This window comes from Pteronotus mesoamericanus, unplaced genomic scaffold (genome assembly GCF_021234165.1).
Source record: "Pteronotus mesoamericanus isolate MK-2021 breed Mesoamerican mustached bat unplaced genomic scaffold, CSHL_Meso_final scaffold_167, whole genome shotgun sequence".
NCBI classification, from domain to species: domain Eukaryota; kingdom Metazoa; phylum Chordata; class Mammalia; order Chiroptera; family Mormoopidae; genus Pteronotus; species Pteronotus mesoamericanus.
The window spans coordinates 14931179-14957353 of NW_026555308.1; the positions used below are offsets into that span (position 1 = coordinate 14931179).

Sequence of the window (26175 nt, forward strand, 5' to 3'; positions counted from 1 at the left end):
GACAGCTTATCAACCACTAGAGTTGTGATACAGCTTGTTCACTTTTTTTTAATTGGCTTCCCATTACCTTCAATATAAAATCTATCCTCTGTGGCATAATTGATAGATCTTTTATGATCTGACCCCTGCCTACATCTCTAGCCTCAACATCCCACAGCCTCCCATATCCCACACCAGCAACACTAAATGGTGTGTTCATTGTTCTCTGAACACACCATGCTTTCCCTTATCTCTAGATGGGAAATATGTATTGTATTCTACATCCCCCCCTCACTTCCCTTCATCTTGTAAACTCCTCCTTTCCCTCCTCTAGACCTCAGCATGGGTGTCACTGCCTCCAGGAAACCTTCTCTGACCACCACACCCCTCACTAAGCTGAGTCAGGTGCTTCTTAACCTACAGGCTTCCCTTGTCCACTTGTCACACACAGCATCGAAAATACCCGCTTAGGCATCTGTTTCTTCAGGAGACTGTAGCCAGAAACTTGGCCTAATACGCGGTGCATAGTAGGTGCTCAACCCAATGAATGAATAAGTGAAGAAGAAGCCAGCCAGAATAGGGGTGTGGGATTACACAGCCCCGCGGTTTGCCAGTAACTGTATTAAGGCGCGCCCTGAAACAGGGGCGTTGAGCCGCAGTCCTCAGGGGCCTGGCATTGCCCCGCTGGGTTGGAAACTGTGACGGGGCGGCTGCAGGAATAAAGACATCTGAGTTTCTCCTCCACCGGGAGGTTTCCTCCGTGCCCACCGGACCTGAAGGAGGACAGCAGAGGGGGCGAGCGGGCAGCAGGGGCATCACTCCTGTTGTTCGAACATCCGTTCCATGCCAGGCAGGGTCAGCCCGTTTCACAGCTGCAGGGGTCACATTTATTGAAAACTACAATTTCATGCGAATGGTCATTTAGGGGCCAGACCTTGCCTTACTGTTCTCATTTAGTTCTTGCAATGTCACTATGGGTTCTGTGACAACTTCCCCATTGTGCAGATGGCAGAGCAAAGGCTCAGAGAAGTTATTTATCCGGCCCTGGCCCTTGCAGTTTTTAAATATGGGGAGGGGGACAGAACTTGTTCTGCTGGTTCCCAGTCTGCTGCCTAAAACTGGAGTGGTGTTTTCAAAACCATCCAGAGGTAGATGGAGGCAGGGTCAAACCTGGGGCTGAGGAGGGAGAATTGTGAGACATCAGGCAAATCCACTGGAATCCTTCATTCCAAGGATGCCTGGCAGAGGGGCAGCCCAGGCTTCACTCTGAGCCCAATGCCAGGGTGTTGTGTCCATCTGAGGTAAGGGGGCCCCCCTCCCGACTTCACACAGAGCTAGCAGATGCTCCCCTTCCCCTACTGCAGCATTCAAGGATGGGTAAAGCCTGGTGGAAATGAACCAGGCCACGCAGGAGGGGGGGGGGCTGGGGGGGGGGAGGTATTCCACAGGGATGGAAACCCTTGTGCTGTAGCCTCAGTAGGTTCAAGCTTTTGCTCCAGCAGCCAGGAAACATATTCTCATTTCAAGAAAGTCACAGAAAGGCTTGTTGGAGTAGGCTCCTAAATCAGATAGACCCTGGTTCAAATCTATCACTTCCTATCTGGGTGACACTGTGCAAGCACCTTCACCTCTCTGAGTCTTGTTTTGCCCATCAGTTAAGTCAGGCTTAACCTGCTGGGCTGCAGTGAGGATTAATGCAATCACGTGGGTAATGAATGCTTGACACAGGGAAGTGCTCAATAACCACTAACTTAATAGCTAACCCCAGAGGAACTACTTCTGGGGATTTTCATGGTGGGGAGGTCTTCTGAGTGAGGCAGAGAAGGGTCCAGTGCACAGTTGGCACCTGGATTCTCTCCCTCCCCTGCAGTTCCTGCAGAGCCACAGGGACCCCGGGGCAGTGCTGTTACTGCCTTTCACGGTGTCCTGCATCAACCTGGCAGTGCCTCGCTTCTACTCCGTGTTCAAGCTGGTGGAGCGCTACGAGGTGCCACGGCAGGAAGTTTACGTCCTCCTGATCCGGTAGGTGTGTCTGTTACTGCCAACACCAGCCTCCCTTTTCATGAAGGGAAGTGGAGTGGGAGCTAGAAAGGGTTATACTCAAGTAATGAAGTTCTGTTTTCCCAAAAGAATTTCAGGAGTATAGTGTGTTTGTATGGTATGAGTTAATAGACATACAATCCAAAGAGCTCAGAGAAAATACAGGTTTTTAGTTACATCTGCCTTTTGCACAAAACAGTGGCTTTTCTTTCCCATTTGCTACCAGCCTAAGGATTAACATTATTCTTCGTTATAAGATATAGGGATTGGGCAGGGTGTACACTGCACAAAGGTTCCTGGCTGAGGTGCCGTATGGGGACTGAAATCATCCAGTGTGTACACAAGTCAAATTGTGAGCCCTGGTACCCACTGCATGAGTCGGGAAGAAGAGGCACACTTTTATAATTCAACCACCCAAATGAAGGTGGAGAGAGTGCTTTTGGCAATTCTTTGGCTGGGGTAGGTCGTGCCTTATTTTGATTCCCACAAAAGCACTGTATGTGCCTTTTTTTAGAGGTGATCCCAGGGTTTTGGTAAACAAAGCATAAAACTACCCAAATTGTGTTCTTATTGCTCCTTCTTGGCTAATTATCTACCAGTTCTTTGTGATGATGGTATTTACAACGATAAGGTTGTACAGTGCTAGTTGAGTTCCCTTACTGATCAGTTCCAGAGCCCATGGCTTCTGAGGTCTGGCCCCCGGCCAGCTCTCCCACCTCCTTTCCTCTGCTTCTCCCCCGACCTCAGTGCATGTGCCCCCAACATTACTGGCAACCTAACTATTCCCAACCATGCCAAACTATGCCCACCTCTGGACCTTTGTACTGATTATTCCTTCTTTCTGGAATGCTCCTTCTGCAGATAGCAAATCTGTACTTACATCAATGTTTATAGTTTCTTCATACAGAACTTAACATTTTTGTTACCTTCAAATTTATAACAAAGATGTAAATATATACACACACACACACGTGTGTGTGTGTGTGTGTGTGTGTGTGTGTGTGTGTGTGTGTGTGTGTTAGATCAGTAGTTGACAAACTAGAGCCTGCAGGCCAGCCTCCTATTTTTATAAATAAAGTTTTATCGGAAGACAACCATGTCCAGCTGTTGACGTATTGTCTGTGGCTGCTTTCCTGCTACAACTGCAGAATTGAGCAGTTGCAACACAGACTGTTCAGGCACAAAGCCGAGAATGTGTATTATGTGGATGTACACAGAAAAAAAGTTTGTTGACCCCTCATTTAGGTCAGTGTTTAGAGTTAGTCTATGTACGTATTACTCCCCTAAAGAAGAATCTCAGCCATCCCTCACTTCTTCTCACCTCACTCCACTGGATGCTTCCTCTTTGTGGTTAGAAACAATTGGGACTTTTTAAAAATTGTGGTATATATCATAAAACGTGCCATTTAAACCATTTTTAGGTGTACAATTCACTGGCATTAAGTAATTTGGAATTTCTTTAGCATATACTTTAATAATAGTTTCACTGTTTTCTTCACTCACTGGTATTTATTTAATTTATCCTACTTACAGCATCTCCTTTTTATATTGTAAAAGGAAAAATTATTTTACAGTAGGTCTGGAGGTGATCAACTTTATGAGTATTTCCATGTTCTAACATATCGTTTTTTTGCGTCTTTACTCGCATGTGGGTTTGGGTGGGCCAAACACTCTGTGTTTTAATTAACCTCTTCCAAGAGCCAATAAGTGCTGCTCTGAAATTTTCTGACACTGAGTGTGGTCACATACCCACCCAGCTGCTCCTCCCACGTCTGTGTCGGCTGCCTCTGAGCTCCAGCCACGCCAGGACTACTGCCACCTCTGAGGCACTCCTCTGCCGCATTTGTTTTAAGCTGCAGTTTTCTCCATTAACCCCCTTTCATCTTCTTGTCTTTCCATCCTTTAAATTTGCTTTCTATATTCTGCAAATTCCTCTATATTTCTGGTATGTTCATGATGACTTTTCTTGTTCTTCATTGCTTTATGAATCTTTTATCTTCTAACTTTTCTATCATTTCAATACAATTTGAACAGAGAGGTGGTAGACATATATACTCATATGCCAGTTTGACTGAAATGGCTTTGTTATTTAATTTGCATTTTTCTGATCACTAGAGAGGTTGGTTGTCTCTTAATATGCATTAGCCATTTGTACTGTTTCATAAAATATTCAAAATCTCTTTTACATGAAGAGAAAATGGGAAAGCTCAGAAATAGACTGTCTTTCTGCTATGGTAAGATTTATCTTTGCTGAGAAGAGTGTGTTTTCACGTTTAACCTGGAATTATACTGCAGTGTATGAGTGTATAAAGTCCTCACACCAACTCTAGTGTGTATGGGGTTTTCCCCACACCACCATGCAGTTCTCTGATGCCAGCTGGGTATCTGAAAATTCAATTCAATTCAGTTCTGACACTATTTACCTGGCGATTAAACAGATTAAGGACACAGTCCTACAAGACTGTCTCACCCCCTGGCACCTTCAGATGCCAGTTACAAGTCTGGGTTGTTACCTGTGTTTCTGACTTACCAGCTATAGACTGGAGGTTCCCACTCCTTTCTCCTCAGGTCAGATTAATTTGCTCAAGCGTTTCACAGAACTCAGAGAAACATTTTACTTACTAGCTCACCAATTAATTACAAAGGGATGACTCAGGAACGGCCAGGTGGAGAGATGCCTTGGGCACGGTGTGGGGAAGGGGCGTGGAGCTTCCATGCCCTCCCCAGGCGCATCGTTCCCCCAGCAGCTCCGTGCGTTCCCCAGTCCACAAGCTGCAGGCCCTCTCCCTTTCACTTTTTATGGAGCCTCATTACATAGGCATGGTTGATTAAGTCACTGGACATTCATTCGACTTCCAACCCCTCTCCCCTCCCCAGGGGTCAGGAGGTAGGACTGAAAGTTCCAACCTTCTCAGTGCTTCCAAAAGTCCCTCCTTCACACAACGAAAGACATCTTTATTGCTCTCCTCACTTAAAAAATTCTAAGGGTTTTAGGAGATGTGTGCTAGAAATGGGGCCAGGGATCAAATATATATTTCTAATAACTCACAATATCACAGCATATTAAGGCATTAATCTAGTAAATATCGAGGGCCATAATAGGGCTAGGCAGTGGGCAAGAGGTTAAGGATCTGGCATTAAAAAAGACATCTAATTCCCTTCCTACACAAAGGAGCCTTGCATAGCAGTTCTCAGCCTTCAGTAAGCACCAAGATTGCCTGCAGGGACTGCTAGGCCCCACTCCCAGAGTTTCCAATTCCATAGGTCTGAGGTGTGGCCCAAACATTTATCCTTCTAACAAGTTTACAGATGATGCTGATGCTGCTGGTCTGGGGACCACATTTTGAGAACTACTGGTCTAGTGACATGATTCTTGACACACCAATCCTGAAGCCCCATTAAAACCAGAAGGTATTCATTTAAATACCTGGTGTAAGAACTGAGGCTGTGAAATCACATGTGCTTAGTTTGAATCTTTGTCTTGCCCTTAACAAACTGTGTAACCTTTTGACAACTTATTTTTATCTCTCTGAGCTTCAGTTTCCTCATTGGTAAGGTAGGCATAAAATACTACCTCCTTGAGTATAGAGTTGTAAAGATTAAGAGGTGTGATTTAATAAAGTGTTTAACACAACATACTGCCTATGGTAGCACCCAAAGAATAGGTTACTATTATAGTAAGAAGTGAAATCAGTGTAAAGGACCCATAGACAAAGACAACGGACAGGGAGGAGTGAATGTGGGAGGCGAGGTAGGTAGGGCAAGGGAGAGTAATTGGGGGAAAATAGGGACAACTATAATTGGACAACAATTTAAAAAAAGTGAAATCAGATCATTTTAAGATACAGCAAAAGAGGGTGTACCAGTCAGAATTAATTAGGTCATGCTGCTGTAGTAACAAACTTCTCCCCTCAACCAAATCTCAGTGACTTTAAATACAAAAGTTTATTTTTTGCTCATGCTGCAGGGCCATTGTGGACTGGCAGCGGGGTGGTTTGCTCATGTTGTTAGTCATGTAGGGATCCAGGCTGAGAGAGCGGCAATCTTCGAGAATATTGCTGATGGCCATTCCAGAGGGAAGGCAGTAAGTTCTGGGGTGAGGGAAGTGTCTCACTGGCATTTACATGCTCCAGCCTAGCAAGGACACAAAGTGACACACATCACTTTTGCTCACAACCCATTTGCCAGAACTGGCTATCTGGCCCCACTTAACCTCAGGGGGCAGGAATTTCCATCCTACCTTGTGCTCAAAAGGAAATATTGGCAAGCAGCACTAATGACTGCCATTAACAGTAATGATAGTTGTTTCCTCTTCTGTTTTTCAGAAACATCATTTTGAAAATATCAATCATTGGAATTCTATGTTACTATTGGCTCAACATTGTGGCCCTGGCTGGTGAAAAGGTAAGATTTTCATGCTGTTTTGTCTTAATTTTGGTTTCTTAGACTTTGGCAACCAGGGAGGAAGCAAGTTTCTCAAGTTTCTGAAGAGTTTCTGTTCAAGATATTAGAGCAAATATCACGTCATTCTGTCTGTCCATCCATTTCCCGATCCATCCATCCATCCACCCACCCATTCTTGAGCTGTGAATCCAAAGCTTCCCTCTCCTCCTTCATTCAGCCAAATTTAAAAGCTCTCACTCAGTCCCTCAGCTCATGGTGCTTCCTGCAGAAGTAACCGACTGCCAGTTCCATGAACGGACCAATTCAAAACCTTCCAGTTTGTGATAGCTTGCTACACCTCTAGGCTACTTTCTTAGGTGAGCAGATATTAACTGATTTTTCATAAGGTTAATAAGCAAAAGGAGTAGAGGCATTATTAGCTACTGATGACTCCTGTTCTCCTGAAGAAACTGATTAGCTCTGGCTGAGAAATGGGATACAGAGGGCATAGGAGAGAGAGGAAAAGCATTTGAAGGAGATAGAATGAGAAGAGGAAGTTTGGGTGCAATGGAGGACAACGCTTCCTGGAGAAAAAGTGTCACAGAGAAAGAATAAACACACTGAAACCAAACTAGGCCTAATGATGCATGTCTGCCAAGAGTGCTTTTCTGGATACCCAAGAGCTCTGTCAGACAGAACCACCAGCCATGCCTGAGTACAGGATGCCAGGAACAGATGAAAAGGGAGGCAACAGTCCCTACCCATATCCTGACTCTTGCTTGCCTTCCAGTGTTGGGAAACCCTCATTGGCCAGGAAATCTATCGGCTCCTTCTGATGGATTTTGTGTTCTCTTTAGCCGATTCCTTCCTGGGGGAGTTCCTGAGGAGGTAAGTATTTGTCCGCCTTGAGTAATTAGTAGCTTGGGTTGTAACTGGAGCCACTGTCTTGACTGAGCAGGAAGTATGGGTCCCTAATGTTCTTTAAGAATGCATTGTTCTAAATCTGCCCACTGTCCTTTGGGATATTGTTTTCTTCTGAATCAACTGAAGTTTCACCTTGACCTGACAGTCCTGTTGTCAAAGTTCTTTTCATTCATTTGGCCCTTTCTAACCTTCCCTTAAAAAAAAAAAGTTCTAGAATAAAACAAAAACTGAGGGCCATTTGAGATCTCATTCGACATAGATAATTTTAATATTCTAGTGTATATTCTTCCAGATTTGTCTATCTACACACTGCTTTGTGTGTGTGTGTGTATACTATATAATTATCAAAGACAACAATGGGATCCCACTGTGAAATCATTGTGGAGTTTGCTCTTGTTAACCTAGTAACAATGCCTTGGCACCTTTCCATGCCAGTACATACAGATTTATCTCATGATTCATTTAATTGAATTTAGTTAATGTACCAATTTTTAGTGTAGAACCCAGGTGTGCAGAATTGAGCCAGTGTCATCATTAGCCCGCCTGTAGTCCTCTTTCACTCATTCATTCATTCCTTAGTGCTATGATGAGCATCTCATTCCTTATAGACATTTACATATCTCTGCAAGCCGCCACAGTGATAGACAGCATGACACAATGCTGATCCTTTCCTCAGTGGATATGTTGAACAACAAAATTTCTCACTCTGTCTGCCCAGACTCACTTATCCTAGCTTCTGTCTGGGGTGTGGACATAAAGGTGAGAAATTTGGGGAGCGGGGGTGTCGACAGCACTTTTTTTGGAGACTCTTCTATGTGCAGAAATAAGTGGTTTCACATTTTCTCAGAATAAGTGGGAACTCATTTTCTTCCCTGTGGATTTGGAAACAGGAAAACACCATTAACTCAACAGCAGTAACCCCCAAAATTGAAAACTTTTTCAGTTTATTTGGTTTGGAGGGACGGAGTTTATTTGGTCATGAAAAAAGGCTTGAGAAGCCAAAGTTGTGTAAACAAGATAATAGGTGGGAAAACAAATAAAAGGTAAGAAATGTTCTCTAGAATTTTAAAAACAATTTTAGCTGTGTCTTCCAGCCCGATTTGAATGCACTGGGTCAACCCCATTTTCTTTCAATTCCCTCGATTATTTCTTCAAAAACATGCTTATACTTGGAACTTCTCAAAAATTTGCAATAGGATTTATGACTTTATTCCAAACTGGTGAGGGTCTCCTTTGTTGATTGTGGGGAGTCTTTTCAAATAAGGAGTTGATGGTTCAGGTCCTAAACTCAGTATGTTTTCACAGAATCATTGGGATGCAATTTATCACAAGTCTTGGCTTACAGGAGTTTGACATTGCCAGGAATGTCCTAGAACTGATCTATGCACAAACTCTGGTGTGGTAAGTTTGAGAATCTTCTGGTTCCTGCTTGACTGTGGATTCCGAGTTTGGTTGGCAAGTCCCAGAATCTATTGTTTTTAAAGCTGCAAGGGCTATACCAAATCCAGCCAGTCTGAGAATCATGAATTTTTGTCCCTTTTCCTTTACAAGGATTTCAAGCAAGAATCCAAGTAGAGCAGGAATCCCAACCTGGAGGCCCCCAGGATGCACCTAGCCTGCAAGTGCATTTTGCTTGTTTCACAGTGCTTTTTCTAAAAATTTAAATTAGCTGCCAATATTTAAAAATCAGGAGATTGTACATAAAATTTTAAATTTCTGGCTTCTCTCCAAAAAAGGAGAGATCTAGACTATGTCCCATTCTGGTAACAATTGGCTGGGTCTTCAGCTGGGCTAACACCTCCAGTTTGTCATAGTCCCCACCTCAAACTGTTATCTTCCAAACGTAGAGTTGCCATTTCTTGTTGCCCTTATGGTAGAAGATTTTACTCTGCATTGATGTGTCGACAGAAGAAAGGCAGGAGGGCTGTCTATTTCTTATACCTGGCCTGCTTCCCTCACTGACGTAACACCTGATGGGGTCATTGTGGCCCTTGGGGCTTGCCACCTCTTGCGGCAGCTGTGGATGTGCATGTGTATGTGCCCGTGTGCCTGTGAGTGTGCACGTGTGTATGGAGGCTAGCTGGCTAGTGGCATCAAATTTTTGACAAGCTCACCTAGAAACTCAAATCTATAACCAGCCATCATTTTTATTTGTTTTAACATGATGTAATGAAGGCCAGAATTCTGTATGGTATATTACATTCCCAGATTCTGTCTGTTGGGGTGTTGCTAATTTGAAAGTAGGGGATTTGGAGTTAGAAGCAATCTTCTCCTGTATTAGTTTATTAGGTGGCTATAACAGAGAAACTTGGCTTCTGGGGCTGGCTCTGCTCCTCAGTGAGGTCACTGAGCTTCTCAGAACCTCAGTATCTTCATCGGTAAAATGCACATAATAATACCTGCCTTTGAATTGTTTTGAGGATTGAATCAGATGATATATGAAAACCACTTTGCAATCTTCAATATGCCATACAACTAGAGTACTTTGTTTTCTAACTCTTTAAAGTTGCCCTGAGTTTTTTAGCTATCTGCAAATAACTCACTAATGTCAATGAATTTATTTTTAAATGTAGTGAGGGCTTTTTCTTCGTGTAGTTTAGGTGATACATTTATTTGAACACAGCCAGGTCACCCCTGGCAACTAGGCAGTTTATAAAAGCTTTTCACCCACATTATGTCAACTAACCAAGAAGCCTTTGGGGCAAATGACTTAAACTCTCATAACAGTTTTATAATCTGTTAATGGAAGAGATAATAGTACTTACTACACAGGTTTAGGTGAAGATATAATGAGGAATAGGAACTAAGTGCTTAGTGAGTATCTGACTCAGAAATGTTTTATAAGTGGGGGAAAATTTACAATCAGAGATGGCCATCATTACTTCTGGGCCTTTAAGGCTTTTGTTAATAAGTTATAAATAAGCATAATTGAAAATACACATATCATTTCCTTTCTCAGTGGCAATTATTAGATTTAACCTCTGTGGGTTTTAGAATATTGCCTTTGATGATGAGCTTCAAAAGAAGATAATATAATAACAAATTGAGTGATGTTAGGGATGATGGTAGAGATAAGGTGAGGAGAGTTTGAGGTGAGGTGCAGTTTTCCAACTTCAGTCTTTTGTACATCAGCCTACCTACTATTGGTATATGTACATATCACCTGCACTGTTTTTTACTTAATATTATTTTTAAAAATATTTGCCTTTTTTTAGCTTAAATACATTTTAAAGGAGTCTCTATTTTACAATTATGAATAGAAAACCAGTGTGATCTGACAGACATTGCCAATAGTTTGAAATGTAATATCAGTCTCATCACAAGCAGTCATCAAATTCTAGCTAAATGCTTCTGTCTGCCAAGTCTCAGCCTAAAGCCTGATCCTTTTTTCAACAATATGGGAGATTGGCAAGTGTTAGGAGTGGAAGAAATTCTAGCACCAAACAGAGCTCTTCCTTTGGGCTCAGGAGCACTGAGGAGAGCTGAAGAGGGAATGCCTTCTCATTTGTAACTCGTTGCCGTTCAATGTCTGTCCCTGAAAGATTGCAGACCTTGAATGCCTTGGAGGGAGCGGGAGACAGTTCCACATTTGGGACACCTAGGTTACAGCTTGCTGACAGACCTCTGGTGTTTTCATGGCTGTGTGGGTGGGATTCTCTGCAAAATCTCTTTTCCAGAGACTTTGGGAAGAGAGTAGCTGCAGATACTGGATATGGTGTGAATTTTCCTGGTTTGCAGGGGTGGAAGCAGTCTCCCTCTGTATTAATTTATTAGGTTGTCATAACAAAGAAACATGGACTAGGGGGTGTAAACAATGCAAAGTAATTTTCTCACAGTTCTGGAGGCTAGAAACCCATGCTCAATGTGTCTGCAGGGTTGGTTTCTTCCGAGGCCCATCTCCTTGGCTTGTAGAAGACCATCTTCACCCTGTGTATTCACATTGTCTTCCCTCTGTGTATCTGTGTCCTAATCTCTTCTTTTAGAAGATTGGATTAGGATGCACCCTAGTGACCTCATTTTACCTTAATTACCTCTTTAAAGGCCCTATCTCCAAAAACAGTCACATTCTGAAGTACTGTGGTTAGAACTTGAATATATGAATTTTTGAGGGACACAGTACAGTCCATAACATCCTCTTTCCCTTCCCCCACACCCTACATTTGCCCCACTCCCTTTGTCTCCTCTGATCTCCGACACTCACCCTCTTTCCCTCATAGGATTGGAACCTTCTTCTGCCCTCTGCTGCCCTTTATCCAAATGGTTACTCTTTTCATCATGTTTTACGTCAAAAATGTGAGTCATTCTGAAGTTGGGACCAATCAGCCTGACTCAGTCACATGTGACCCTATGGTGGGTGTGGGGTGTGGATGGGGGAACTGGGAAGGGTATCAGGAAGCCCGTGTCTGGCTGGGGTCCCTCTGCCTGCTCACGGATGGTTGGTGCATCATTCCCTCCAGATCAGCCTGATGATGAATTTCCAGCCTCCAAGCAAAGCCTGGCGGGCCTCACAGATGATGACCTTCTTCATCTTCTTGCTCTTCTTCCCGTCCTTCACTGGGGTCCTGTGCACCCTGGCGATCACCATCTGGAGGTAGGAGATAACTGTCTTAGGAGTTAAGGTAGGAGATGAGGTCTTAGGGCTGGGGTGGGTGAGTGCTTTAAAATGTAGGTTTTATAATTAGTAAGGTATATGAGGCCAGCAAATCAGGAGATGACTGCCTCTGAAAAGGGAGTTTGTTATGCTCACAGATTCCCCCAAAAAGGGGGGACACTACACTACAAAGGGTGGAGGAGGCACATGGGAAGGCACCATTATAGTTCAGAAGGCAGAAGGAGCAATGGGAAAAGGTGGGCAAGAGCCTTTACTGTGGTTTCCATGGGAAAGAATGGGCCAGGCAAGGTAAGCAGGTTTAGGACTGGCTAGTTTGAAAAATGTCAGCGAGCTCTGGGGCATTGGGTCTGTCTGGAGTTGCAGGAAACCTGGCCCTCGGGTGAGCAGGTCAGGAGAATAGTGGCCCGTGGTGTGATACTTGATAGACGAGCTGGGAGGTGGGATGCAGGCTCTGAATTGGTTGGTTTGCAAATGAAAGACTTGCTTTGTAGGCTAGCCCAGGGGATGGCAGTCAGAAAAGCCCCAGATGCCAAAACACCAGTAAAAAGATGTGCTTAATATGGTGCTCTAACCCCAAGTTTCCTTGCTAACCCACAGACACTACCACCAAGGAAGGAAATGTGTCTGAGTTAGGTGCCCCCCATCACGACTGGCACCGCTGCCTCGCCTTCCCCAGAATGAGAAAAGACAGTTCCTCCACCTGGAGAACAGAGCTGCATTTAAATAACCTGAAAGGCCCTGTCTGACCAGGCTCTCTCTCACTTCTCCAATCTGATGCCCATTGGCTCCGCCCTCCTCTGGCCACACAGCTCTCCCTCCATTACTGGGACTCTGAGAGCTGCTCTGCACATGCAGCAGGGTGCTCTATTTGAAGAGCTCTCCCCACTCCCTTTGCTTGGGGGCCTTCTTTCCACCCTCTGGCTCTTGGCTCAGAAGTCGTCTCCAACATCTGACGCTCATGGCTATCTTTGTCTACTGTCACTTTCACCTCTACTTTCAGACGAGTTTTTTTCTTCGTTTCCTTGTTCAGTCAGAAATGCCTTTGTTTGAATCTTTGTTTACTCATTGGTTGCCCATCTTTCCCACTGGAATATAAATTGCACAGGGCAAGGACCATGTCTGTCTTTTTTTACTATGGACTCTCCAGGGCTTAGTATCTAGTGCAGTGCCTGGTACAAGTGCGATAAACCTAGAATGAATGAATGAATGAGGGAATAAACAAACAAAGAAGTTAATTTTTAGGATACATATGGAACTGGAACCCTTGGCAATTCAAGGAAACCTAGAATGAATGAATGAATGAGGGAATAAACAAACAAAGAAGTTAATTTTTAGGATACATATGGAACTGGAACCCTTGGCAATTCAAGGGGCTTCAGGGCAGGCTACTCTGTTACACAGCTGCCCTTGCTACTCTCTTGTGTCTCTTCCTAATCAGTTCCTTATTGTCCTCTAATTTCTGTTTGATTATAACAACTAACTGCACATGGCCATCATGCCACAACTTCAGGTCCCATAGATTGCAGGGTCACCTCTTCATATGTCTTGGTTCAAGTTCCCGAGAAAGAGAATCTGGTTGCCCCAGACCATTTCTTTGAGCCAAGGTACAACAGAGGCTACTGCCTCATCTTTGGATTGACGCCTGTCCAAGAGCTGGTCCTCAGAAGTGTGAGTCATGAGTATAAAATATACCAGCTGAGGCTGGGAGAAGGAGAGTTTCCTTTGGAGCGAGGGTGGGGGTAAGCAGGCAGGAATTGCTGGTTTCAGAGCCCAGAAAGGACACCTTGACTGTAGAACAAACCAGACCAGAGTCAAACATTAGAGGTATTTTTCTGTTCCTTGTTTTATCAGATTGAAACCATCAACTGATTGTGGCCCATTTCGAGGACTGCCCTTCTTCATTCACTCCATTTACAGCTGGATCGACACCCTGAGTAAAAGGCCTGGCTACCTGTGGGTGGTTTGGATCTACCAGAACCTCATCGGAAGTGTGCACTTCTTTTTCATTCTCACCCTTATTGTATTGTAAGTGGGGCACCTTGGGAAACACTTTACTGTGTGGACAGCCATACAGATGGTTGGTAGAAAAGCAAAGGGCTGCAGCATCGCTCAGTGTTTTGGATGATCCTGACTCTGCCCCTGAGTTTAAAAAAAAAATTTCATATTTTCTTATCTTAGCTTTTTTTTTTTTTTGCCTGTTTTATGAAGAAAGCAATACCTTTTCTGTCCTTCTTAAGAGAAAATAAAATGAAAAAATAGATATGAGAATGTTTAGGATAATTATATGTGTGATTCTTCCTGAGATTGTGATGTTAAAATCAGTTGATCATTATTGATACATAGGATAGTGTATTTTCATTTTCAAATAGAAAAAGGTCAACTTCTAACTTCTTGTGAAAAGAGTAGATTTGCCAGGACTGGGCTCGTTTTCCCACATGAACAACTCGCGTGGCTGACTAATGGCAGCCCCTCTTTGGAAGCCCAGCCCTGATGGTATTTGAGATTGTGGTTCCTCATATGGAAAGACACATGGCTCTCAGCCAGGCCCTCCTTCCCCAACACTAAGTTGCCATTGGCCTCTTTAAAATGGAGAGTCTTCCTAGTGTCTTGCTCCTTCAAACTTCTAATTCCCTGGAAAGCTTGTTAGAAATGTAGAATCTCAGGCCCTATCCCAGACCTACAGAATCAGCATCTCCATTTTAACAAATTCCAAGGAAATGCATATCACACTGATATTTGAATAGAACTGTCCAGATTCATAAATTCTGGCTGCACATTAGAATCATGTACATTTAAAAAATACTGATGTCTGGCCCCACGCCCAGAAGAGCTCAACTGGTTTGATCTGAGGAGGGGCCATGGCATGAGTCTTTTTACTACCTCTCAGGTGATTCCATGTGCAGAATGGTGAGAAGCGTTGCTGTAATGTATTCAACCTATAACTCAGTCAGACACAACTTTTCAGGGACACCGTTGGGCCAAAACCCATTTTCAAGCAAATATTACAGTTCCTTTGCACCCAGTTATAATTCAGAGCCTGCCAAACACTGGCAAAAGTGTCTGCCATTCTTTTTTTCTTCTCTTCCAGAATCATCACCTACCTTTACTGGCAGATCACAGAGGGAAGGAAGATTATGATCAGACTGCTCCATGAACAGATCATTAATGTAAGTTCCATTGGACACTTCTGTTATCCTTTGCCCTTTTTAACATTTTATAATGGAAATTTTCACACATATTCCAAAACACAATTAGTACAGTGAATCTCCACCTGCCTACCACCCACCCCTACAACCATCAACAATTATGTACCCTTATTTCATCTAGCCACTATCCCTTCACTGCATATCACCAGATCATTTTTAAGAAAATCCTAGACTTTATACCATTTTATACCAGTTTAGGCAAAACTTGTATATGCCTAAGATATATAGACCTTTTAAAAAAAATAACCACAATACCAATTATCACACCCAGAAGAAAACTTAAAAATTCCTTAATATCATTTAATATCCAGTCAATGGTTAGACTTCTACAATGGTCCCATTAAGTATCTTTTTTACAGTAAGATTATTCAAATCAGGATCTGAAAAAGTGCCAAATATTGCATTTAGTTGATGTGTCTCTTATATGCCTTTAAATCTATAACTGTTCACTCCTCTCTTCCTGTGCCATTTATTGTGGAAGAAGCCAAGTCATTGTCTTGTAATAGTTCCTACATTCTGGATATATCAGATTTTCAACACTGTGGTGGTATTTGGCATATTTATTTTTACTTTTTATTTCTTGTAAACTGTTGGTGAGATTTAGAGACCCAAGTAGATCCAGATTCAACTTTTTAGCCAGAATACTTCATAGATGGTGTTATGCCCTTCTTAATAGCATTTGAGATATAAAATGTGACTGTCTTTCTAAAAAACATTTTACTATTTATTTTAATCAGATTGAAACCACCAGGGGAAGGGAGGGAGTATGAGAGGGAGAGAAACATCGATGCAAGAGAGAAACAACTGACTGCCTCTCCTTCCCGCCCAGACAAGGAACTGAACTCCCAGTCGAACCTATGACCTTTCTCTTTGTGGGACAACACCCAACAAACTGAGCAACACTGGCCAGGGATAAAATGTGATTGTCTTTGTAGTGTGATGTTAAGAGTGATCAGAGGGTCCATGCTCTGTTAGCCTGACCCATCCATCATAAAGCTCCCCATCAGCCTCACTCTCTAATGGATTTAGCAGCCTTTGATGACTATTGCCTAGAAGATCCATGTATTTCATTGGGAATTACAAAATAGTGATATTCTAATTCTAAATTTCTTCTGCATTTATTAGCTGGGGTTCTTCTATTAAAGAAGAATTTTTACTCACCAACAATTTGATTACCTTGAAATACACTTCACAAAGGAAAGGCAAAATCAATGCACTGAGGGGAAGTCCCATTCCATGGTGTACTTCTGGTCACGGATGAAGAAATGAGTTGTCCCAGACACAATCTGTCTGGCAGGAAAGGGGGGTGGCGATTCCCTCTAGTGGAGAATGCACTGAACCCTTCCCTAAAGTGGCTTTTACTGGAATCCATGTGTGCAGGGGTATATAGCATGCATGCAAAGCTTATCAATCAATACCTAAAGGCTATATTTACAGGAAACAGATATGATTCACAGATAACAATTGAAGGAACACAGAGATTTGCCTCAGGTCTGGGTCTGAAAGACATGCTGACACCAGATGGCAGATGGTCGTCAAGGCATGGCTCCTGAATTCAGGATTTACTCCTGTTTGGAGCTTAAACACCTGGTTTATATTAACAGAACTATGCAAAGCAAAGCAAGCTGCAAAAGGTACAATGCATTCTTCAGGCCTGATTTCCCATGGGAACCCTCAGTGCTAGCATCGGATCATGCCTGCCTCCTACATTCCCGGTGTTCTGGTCAAGACTTATAGGCCTCTTTCAAGGCCTCAATTGTGCAGGACTACAGTTTCTGATACCACACAAAGCAGTCCCCAACAATGCACGATTCTTTCCCTTTATTTCCAGTTTTCAAAATGCCTACTGTATTGGTTTCCTAGGGTGTCATAAAAATTACCACAGACTTGGTGGCTTAAAACAATGGAAATTTGTTGTCTCACAATTCTGGAAGCCAGAAATCCAAAATTAAGGTGTCGGCACAACTGGTTCCCCTTGAAGCTCGGAGGGAGGTCCTGTTCCATGCCCTTTTCCTCACGTCTGATGGCAGCTGGCTAATCTTGGTGTTTCTCAGTTTGGGGCTTCAGAACTCCTACCTCTGCCCCCATCTTCTCAAGGCCTTTCTCTCTGTGTGTCTGTTTCTCTTTTTCTCTGATGGACTTGCCATTGGATTCAGGGTTCACCATCATCCAGGATGATCTCATCCCCAAATTCTTTATTTGATTACATTTGCTAAGACCCTTTTCCAAACAAAGCTGTGTTCACAGGTATTGGGATTAAGATAACTTGGACATATTTATTAAACTATTTATTAAATTTACTGTAGGCAGTAACCTTCCAAATGTTGCCAATGAGGATTTTAAAATTATCATTATGAATTTATGGCTTTAAGTATATTTTGACATCTTTTAGTTACTGTCATTTGTTTATGCTTAAATAGCTTCTTCCTTTGCTAGAGGAAATCCCTTTGAATTAGCTCCTGGGTTCTTTTGACATGACTCCAGAAGTCATTGATAGCTTCCTTGCTCTCTGTAAGAGTAAGATTCTGGATTCATCTTGTTCATTTCCAGTCCCAGAACAGGAATCAACCATTATTTTAATTATTCAAGGAGTCCTGGTGAAATGGTACTTAGAGACCACAGTCTGGGCAAAGGGATACTAACTGCTACTGGGAAGGTTCTTTTCTAAATACCAGCATAATCATGACATGAGCTCTTATGTCTAAGAACATGGGAAAGCAGGACTCTCCAGGGTTCTCTCTGCTTGAAACGTTGGGGTTTCAGATCATTTGACTTGGTCCTTTCTGGAGTGTAAAGGAAGGGCATGGGTTAGTTATGCTTTTTTTCCCTGCCTGTCCCCAGAAACATCACCTATATATTTCTGATGCAGCATTCCAACTGGTTTGGTCAAGTCTTATGAAGATCTCAACACGGGAGGGATTTAATTCTAAAATCTCCTGTTATTGAGGCAGGCAGGCATTTGGATGGCATCATTTCAGAGAGGCCCCAGAAACATCACCACAGGCCTGCCTGCCTGGGGGTCCTGCCCCAAGGACGACCACAAAGACCAGGACATTGTCTCCAAAAGAATCCAGACAAAGAAGCTGGGAATAGGAATGGCAACAACCTTCCCCAATATGACCACCTGCATCAAAACTTCTGGATGCTTGTTAAAAATGCGAATTTTCTTCCCATTTCCATCTAATAATGGAAACAGATAACATTTATTGAGGACTTAGATGATGCCTAGCATTGTGCTAAGTGATAAACAAAAATTTGTATTAAATTTTCATTTCTCTTTCTGGGTACATACATTTCTTGAAACCACTATTGTAAAGTTAAGGTATCCAAAGTTTACAGAGTTAAGTGATTTGCCCAAAGTAATAGGACTAGTAAATGGTGGGATTTGAACCAGGTGACTCCAAAACTTGTACTCTTAACTACATGCAGTTTTGACTCCCTGAGTCAAAATCTGTTGGGGAAAGGCCAAGGGTTTGCATTTTTGCACGCTCTCCAGGTAATTCTAATTCACTCTAGAATAAGGAAACAGCTGCTGCATATGAGAGATTTCCAAAAACATCAGCTACATCCAAGACTGCTGGAGGAGCTTGTTAAAAATAAAAATTCCCAAGTTCAGCTCTTCCCTAGAGAATAATTCCCATTAATAAATGTAGAAGGAACACAGAGAACAGAAAATCATGACGAAGCAAATAGCACAGTAGTAATTGTTGCAAGCAAGATGGTGGATGCTAACATTAGTGAGTGAAAGTTTAAGGAAAACCAAGGACATGGGAACTGGATGGACCTAGACTGGACTGACCATCAATGGTTCGTGCTAGCCCACCTCAACACAGGTGGAACATACCACTCTCTTATCTGCAACAGATCCACAGGAAAGTGACTCGCCCTCCTGGAGAAGGCATATCCTCTTCCTTTCTTCCCCATCCCAACTAGGGAATTATTTAACTGGGTCTATTCCACTAACACAGATCACTTTGACAAGTGAAATATATTTGATGTCCTTAGATGCATAGCTATGAGGTTTGACATTCTCAGTGAGAAGACAGGGCAGGTCCAGGCAATGCAGTTTCCCAGACAGGGTTTTGGGACAGAGGGAATGCCAAGAAGAGGGATAAAATAAATCATTTGTCCTGGGCCTTCAGCCAGTGTCACATAAGTTGCTTCTAGAAACAGGGCTAGAAAAGCTGCTACTCAAGCTTACTAGGAGAATTGCTTTAGAGGAGAATATTCTACTTCATGAGACTTTGGAGGATATAAAATGTTTCTTTTGCTATGAAATGTTCATTTTCTTTCATCAAGAGAAAACATGGCAGCAATAGCCATCCAATGGACCCCACCTGCCTAAACACAAACCTTTCCAACTTTTGCCTTTCAACCCCACATCCCCATTCATCCTCCATGTTTTTATCTTCATTTTATTTCTTGGCAGGAAGGCAAAGATAAAATGTTCCTGATAGAAAAGTTGACTAAGCTGCAGGATGCAGAGAAGAGAGCAAACCTCAGCTCCTCCACACTGGAAAGGAGAGACATGGAGGTGAGGCTAGAGGCCGCCTTGGGATTCCCATGACACACACTTGGCTCCCTGTGAAAAGGGCATCAGGGAACCAGTATCACATAAGAACACTTCACTTTCTATGTTTAGACATTTCTGTATTTTTTTATTTAAAAAGTAGTGCTCATTCATTCAGCACTTTCTGTGCCTTGCCTTGTTACAGGGCTTGGGTGTATTTACTTTTCATACAAGTGGGGCTATATTAGACACATGTATCATAATGCCCCTTTAATATCCCAGACATTGTTGCAGTCTGTCCATATTTGGACATTTGGGTTTTTCCATGTTTTTTTAAAGTGCTAAAAACAGTGTGCAATGCGACACTTTTGTTATAATTATTTTATGTATTTCAGCCACAAGACACCCATATGATAATATTAATAGATATTGCCATATCACTGCCCCAGAGCCCATGCTGGCTTCCTTGGTGTTCTGGAAACACAGCTAAACAGTAAACCCACCTTAATTCAAATGCCACTAGTTTTGGAAGTTGTGATCTTGTCAGAAGAAACTGCTGTGTCATTTTCTATCTCTGTAATTAATACTACTGGCACCACTCAGGGATTTCGAGGCTCTACTCTGAATCCTATGAAGGCAGGAACCATGTCTATACCCTTGCAGCCCCAGGTCCTAGTCTGTTACCTGGCAAATTATAAATGCTCTGTGAAATGAATGAAAAAATAAATGGAATTACAGTCCCTAAAACATACAAAACATGTTTGATGTTTTTATGGTTGAGCCTTGTTCTTAACCTGTCACCTATTAATTTAAAATCATGGGAGGCCACAAACCTTACTGACTCTGCAACAGGACCTGGAGTCTACATTACTTTCCACTGATGAGGCTGCCTGTTTTCTTGTTTTTCAGGAGCCAGGCCCTTTGTATGTCGGGGAACATGAAGCTGCTTGTGGTGAGTAACCAAATTGATACTGAAGAATATCTAACTTCTCTAGACCACATAGTCCAAGACAGAGTATCAGAATTGTTCATGTATCAATTACTCATTCAACTGCAAGAACCATCCCAAAGTGGCTTTAGCTAAAACCCAAGAATAATTCTTGTTCTAAAAGCTGGGGCTCACAGTATGCCACAAGAACCTGGTTTCTTTCTGTTCAATTCTTATCCATGTTAGCTCCTTTCTCGAGTAGCCTCTTCCTAATAACTGCAAGACAGCTTTATCAGCTTCTTCCATCAAATGGCCGGATCTGAGCTGCAGGCCCCATCTGTAGATACAGGTGGAACAACCATATAGGCTACAGGGGAAGAGTGACTTCCCAAAGAAAACCTGTGGTTAATACAAGAAGGGAGATGAGTGCTGGGGAGGAAACAAAAAAAAAACAATTCATCTTTTGGGGGATAGCACTTACTGACAGCATCCAATGATGGGACTACAAAGGGCAGGACTGAAGAAGCTTAAAAGGAGAAGGGAAGGAAGGCAGGAGAAGCTGAGCAATCTTGAAGGCCAATTTGCAGAGATGGGGCAGTGTGTGTTTGTGCTAACTTCTCTTTCCTGTGTCAAATCCAGACCTGCGATTTAGGCGGTCAGTTCAAGAAGATAATCCAAAGGCCTGATGTTTATTGTAATAGCCAGACACTAATCAAATAAGGAAAGAAGATAAAAATGGAACACCTTCTTCCACAACACATAGGACTTCCAGAGCTTCTCAAAAGGGAATTCAAGCCATTTGTCAGGAGTGGAAACTGACCACAGTGTAAATACTGAAGTAAAATTGGCCATTCCCTGTTGGTATTTTACACTTGAATTGCTGATTTTTTTTAACATAAAATATTTGGGATTGTCTAATAAAGACTGTTGTAATATTTTTAACTAGTTTGTAAAATCCTGGGAAGAGATAACCTGGGAATGATGTATTTTGTTTTTAAGAAATGTGCATATGAATTACTGGTCCTTAAAAATCTCTCTTCCCAGATCTCCCAGACCTAACAAAGGTTTGGAAAATGGTGCTAAGGCAAGTGGTCCAGCCTGAATAAAACTGTGATCCTCTGTCAGGGATGTAATGCCTCTGAGTTGTGGAACCTGCATTTGTTCATGACTTTGAACTAAAAATATCCCCATGTTACCCAAAGATAAAATAAACCAGAGGTCTCATCTATGAACTTAATTGCATATCAAGTTCATGCATCTTTGGGATTGGACGGGCATAAAAGTGTGTGGACTGGGACTCTGACCTATGGTGTTTTATACATGAACATCAAACTCTTATGTTGAGCCAATCATGAGACCAGTGGTATGTGAGGAATATATGTGTGTGTGTGTGTGTGTGTGTGTGTGTGTATGTATATATATATATATAGGTATATGTGTGTGTGTGTATATATAGCATTCTTTTGCAGATATGCTGAATGATTCACAAGTACTTAAAACTGAAGGGTCCAGCAGAAAGGTGCAGTTACTAAACTACTCAAGGTGAGGGGAATCTCCTCTTGAGAAATCATTGTCATGAAATCTAATTGGAACTGAATTTAGAAAATTTAGAAAACATTTAAGATACATTTGAAACATAACCATCCAATCAGTGTTCAGTCATGGATTCACGTTTTAATTCACTTATTTATTCATTAATTGATTCCATCAACTGAATTAATTTTTTTTGGCATCATCTTTGCTAGTGGTTGCTAGTAGTGTTCATTCATTCATTCATTCATTCATTTTACAAATATGGGCCAAATGGTGAACAAGATAGTGAACAAGTCAAGACAGTCTCTGCCCTCATACGCTTACTGTAGCAGATTAATTTAGGCAGGAGCTTAATAAACAATAATTATAATTGTGATAGGTGCTGTGAAGGAGAAGCCCAGGTGACAATTGGGACACAACTTGTCTGTGGGGTCAGTGAAGGCAGCCTGTGGTATTGATTTTTGAAATGTTTTTTTCGACTCTGTCTCTTTTTAATCCTGTTTGTGTTTCTCTGGCTTCTATATTAAATGTAACTCCCTCTGAAAGTGTCTTTTTGCTGACTCACCATATGCTAAGGGTTTCTATCTCCAGTCACCCCCATCGGGTCTCCACTTCTGTAAAGCCTCTGCTTATCCCGGAGTTATAAACACAGTAGAGAGATCTTCTGTAGACCTCACACCCGTGTTTGGTAGAGAATGCTTTTAACACTTGGTCTTGAGATAGGAGATATATTAGTTTTCTGGGGCTGCCATAACCAAATACCACAGACTGGGAGGCTTAAACAGCACCAATTTATTTTCTCAGTTCTGTTGTCCAGAAGCCCAAGATCAAAGTGTTGGTGTTCACAGTTTCAGGTTCAGTCTGAGGCCTCTCGCTTTGGGTTGCAGATGGCCACATTCTTGCTGTGCCCTTACATGGTTTTGTCCTCAGTGTGTGCACATTCTGGTGCACATGTATGTGTTCAAGTGTTCTCTTCTTAAAAGGGGACACCAGGCAGATTGGAATGGGACTGACCTTAATGGCTTCCTTTAAATTCATTCACCTGCCTAAAAGCCATATCTCCAAATATGGTTACTTTCTGAGGTACTGGGGGTTCAGATTTCAGCATACGTAATTTTGAATCCACACAGTTCAGCCCATAACAGGGGCCAGCTCTCCCCCTCCCCCTCCCCGGTCCCTATAGGCAACAGGGTTCTCAATCCTGCCTCTGAATCACATGGGGAGCTGTCCGACAACAGCCAGGCCCAGGCCCCACTCTAGAAGAACTAAATCAGGCGTGCACACTTTTTCTTTAAAGCTCACCAAATGGTTTCAGTAAAAAGCCAGGGTTGAGAACTACTGAGCTCGGATCTAGACTAGTTCTTTCCAAACTTGCCTGACCATAAAAGCCACCCAAAGCACTTATTAAACATGCAAATACTGAGCTAATAATGTGGCATCGAAATCTTCAGGGAACACGCCCCATCTTCCTCTTCCAATCCTTATTTTAATTTGTTCAAAATAATAAAAGTAACTCATGCTTTCCAACAGTCACTTGAAAGCTGGATAACCTCTGCAGTTTTAAGTATAAAAAAAAGGATAGCCTCTCTTTTGAATTTCTGCAGGATCTGATCCTTCCAGTGGCCTCAGTGAACGGCCTAGTTCATTTCTTATGAGGCTATTAGAGGATTTTCTGTGAAATTCAGTTATAAAAGGAGTGACTAAAATAACACAGACTGGCATATGTTTTTATAATCTTTGAATTGAGGAAAGGTAGGAAGAGCTCGGCGCATGAATAAGAATTGTCTCTGAGTATGGTAACCAGCACTTCGCAGCACCCCCCTAACTTCTCCAAGTTGAGACTTTTTCACAGCATTTCCATTCTGATCACCTGCAAGATAGACCACTGAGAGGCACTCTAGTGTGGAGCAGAAGGACCCTCTGCTTTACTCATGACTGCACCTGCCTGATACATGTAGTGCCTTACACTCGTGTGGTGTTACTCTATCCTCAGTGCCTTTCCCACTTTAATCACCAGAGCTCTTATTATAAAGCAGATTATAATTTGTGAGGTTGGGGAGAGGGCCTGAGAGTCTGTCTTTCTGTCTAGTGCTATGGGTCTGAGGACCACACCCTGAGTAGTATGTTTTTAGAGCATCTCCACATTTTTCTTAGTTTATCTTTATAGCAATAGTATTATATGGTTAACACATTTTTTAAAAACACTTCCGCTTTTATCATTTGAACCTCATAACATTATTGCTATAAGACAATTAGTGCAAATATCATAATTTCTATTTGATTAGATGATGAAAACTTAGGCACACACAGGTTAAGTGATATGTCTAAGGTCTCATCACTAATTAGTGCCAGAATTGAGGACTTCAGGTTTTCTCTAGCTCAGTGTTTCGCAGACTTGTGCAAGTATCAGACCTTCCTGGAGGGTTTATTAAAACAAATCCCGAGCCTCACCTAGAGTTTCAGTAGTTCTGGGATGGGCTCTTGAGAATTTGCATTTGTAACAAGTTCCCCCATAGTCGAGGATGGATAAATGTCTCAAGGGACACTGTGCCTAGCTGATATCCAGCCTCTTAATACTTGGTGTTTGAAGATAAGATTTTGAGCATAAAGTTTAATGATAGAACACATAAAGTCATTGTCAGTATTCTTGACCAAAGAAATCAAGTAACCTTACCATTATCACTCCATGCTAAAGGTTTGAGTGGATATTTGTAACATTTCATTAACTCACACCTTTGTTGTCCTCAAAGCTGTGGTTTACTGTCCTGTTGAAGCACTATTTCCACTTTAGAAAATGGTATGTGTAATTTTATTTAGAAATTTGCATCTAATAAAAAAGAATACTTATGTCTTGGTGAAATTCTTGTCAAAAGATTTTAGACACCAGTCTCCAAATAAGAAAATAAGTGTTGTTTAATCAGTGGATTAAAGAGTGAATTTTTATTTTTTTAGGTCTTTTGAGATAGCTCTTCATTGTTACCTATCTCTAGACTCCTGAGAGCAGACGTGCAGTCCAATAAACAGCAGATGAGATTTTTATCTGTATTGATGTAACGGGGTACAGCCAGGGCCCCCAAAGCAGATTTGTAACACGACCCAGAACTTGGGGTGCCCAAGAAAAATATAGGATATTCTTCGACCCACTCCACAAGGTGGGCAGCCTTGAGGGATGGGAAACAAGGAGCAGGGCCATTAAGAGTCATTTTGCATGTCAGTAACAGCTGGAGAGCTTCATTCCTCACATGCAAAGATGGTCATTTTGCTGTCAGCAAGGCTAACCAAGAAGGTTGGCATAATTTTAACCTAGGATGTAACTGGCAAGCTGCTTCCCCGGCTGTAGTCGGAGTTGGGGTTGTGGGGGGAGGATTCGCATGGCAGCCATGCTAGAGGTTTTTAACCATGCAGCTTAGGAAGCAGGAAAGCAAGATGCAGCATCCACACAAGGTAGCTCCCCGTTACAACACGTGTGCATGAGAGGTCAGAGATGGTTCACTGCATGACACAGGGAAACAATGCAAAGACCATGCAGGAAGGGGAGAAAGGACTCTTGTTAGTGGGCCATGAGAAGGTGTCATGTAGGTTTGGATTAAGAGCGGGAAATCACGCAACACAGCTGATGGTGCTGGGAACCGTGAAAGGCCTGCCTAGCCAAGCTCCAGTCTTCTTCTGGACAATTTGCTGATGTGTAATTCTTTACACGCATCAGCAAGAACCAGGTCTCTCCTATCAACATTGATGTTCTTAGCAGAATGCTATCTATTGGGATTTTGGATGGCCCCTTGATGCTGCTGAATCCTGAATCATTTATCTAAACACCCAAATTTTCTTCTCCCTGTATCTTTAGTTTCCTCAAGGAAGTTTCCATTGATATATCTTAATTCATCCCTTGAACATTTATTGAACATCTACTACGTCACAGGCATTGTTATAGGTGTGGACCAGACGTGATAAACAGGAATTTAGGGGGTGAGCTCCAGAATTAATTACCTGGGCCTGAACCCTTATCCTATTACTGTTGTTTGACTTTAGATAAGCTATTTACCTTCCTTGAGCTTTAGTT

At 42.3% G+C, this 26175-nt stretch overlaps 1 protein-coding gene across 1 annotated transcript in view; it reads left to right on the top strand.

Annotated features, from left to right (window-relative positions):
* Nucleotides 1–21363, top strand: part of TMC5 (transmembrane channel like 5) — a 68595-nt gene extending 47232 nt beyond the window's left edge. The window contains exons 11-21 of the mRNA XM_054589660.1: nt 1850–2001; nt 6345–6423; nt 7193–7290; nt 8632–8727; nt 11544–11619; nt 11784–11917; nt 13790–13963; nt 15027–15105; nt 19574–19678; nt 20564–20606; nt 21222–21363. Of these exons, the coding sequence (XP_054445635.1) occupies nt 1850–2001; nt 6345–6423; nt 7193–7290; nt 8632–8727; nt 11544–11619; nt 11784–11917; nt 13790–13963; nt 15027–15105; nt 19574–19678; nt 20564–20606; nt 21222–21268 (1083 nt within the window). The 3' untranslated portion in view covers nt 21269–21363. The remainder of the gene's footprint in view (nt 1–1849; nt 2002–6344; nt 6424–7192; nt 7291–8631; nt 8728–11543; nt 11620–11783; nt 11918–13789; nt 13964–15026; nt 15106–19573; nt 19679–20563; nt 20607–21221) is intronic.
* The last annotated feature ends 4812 nt before the right edge of the window (nt 21364–26175 follow it).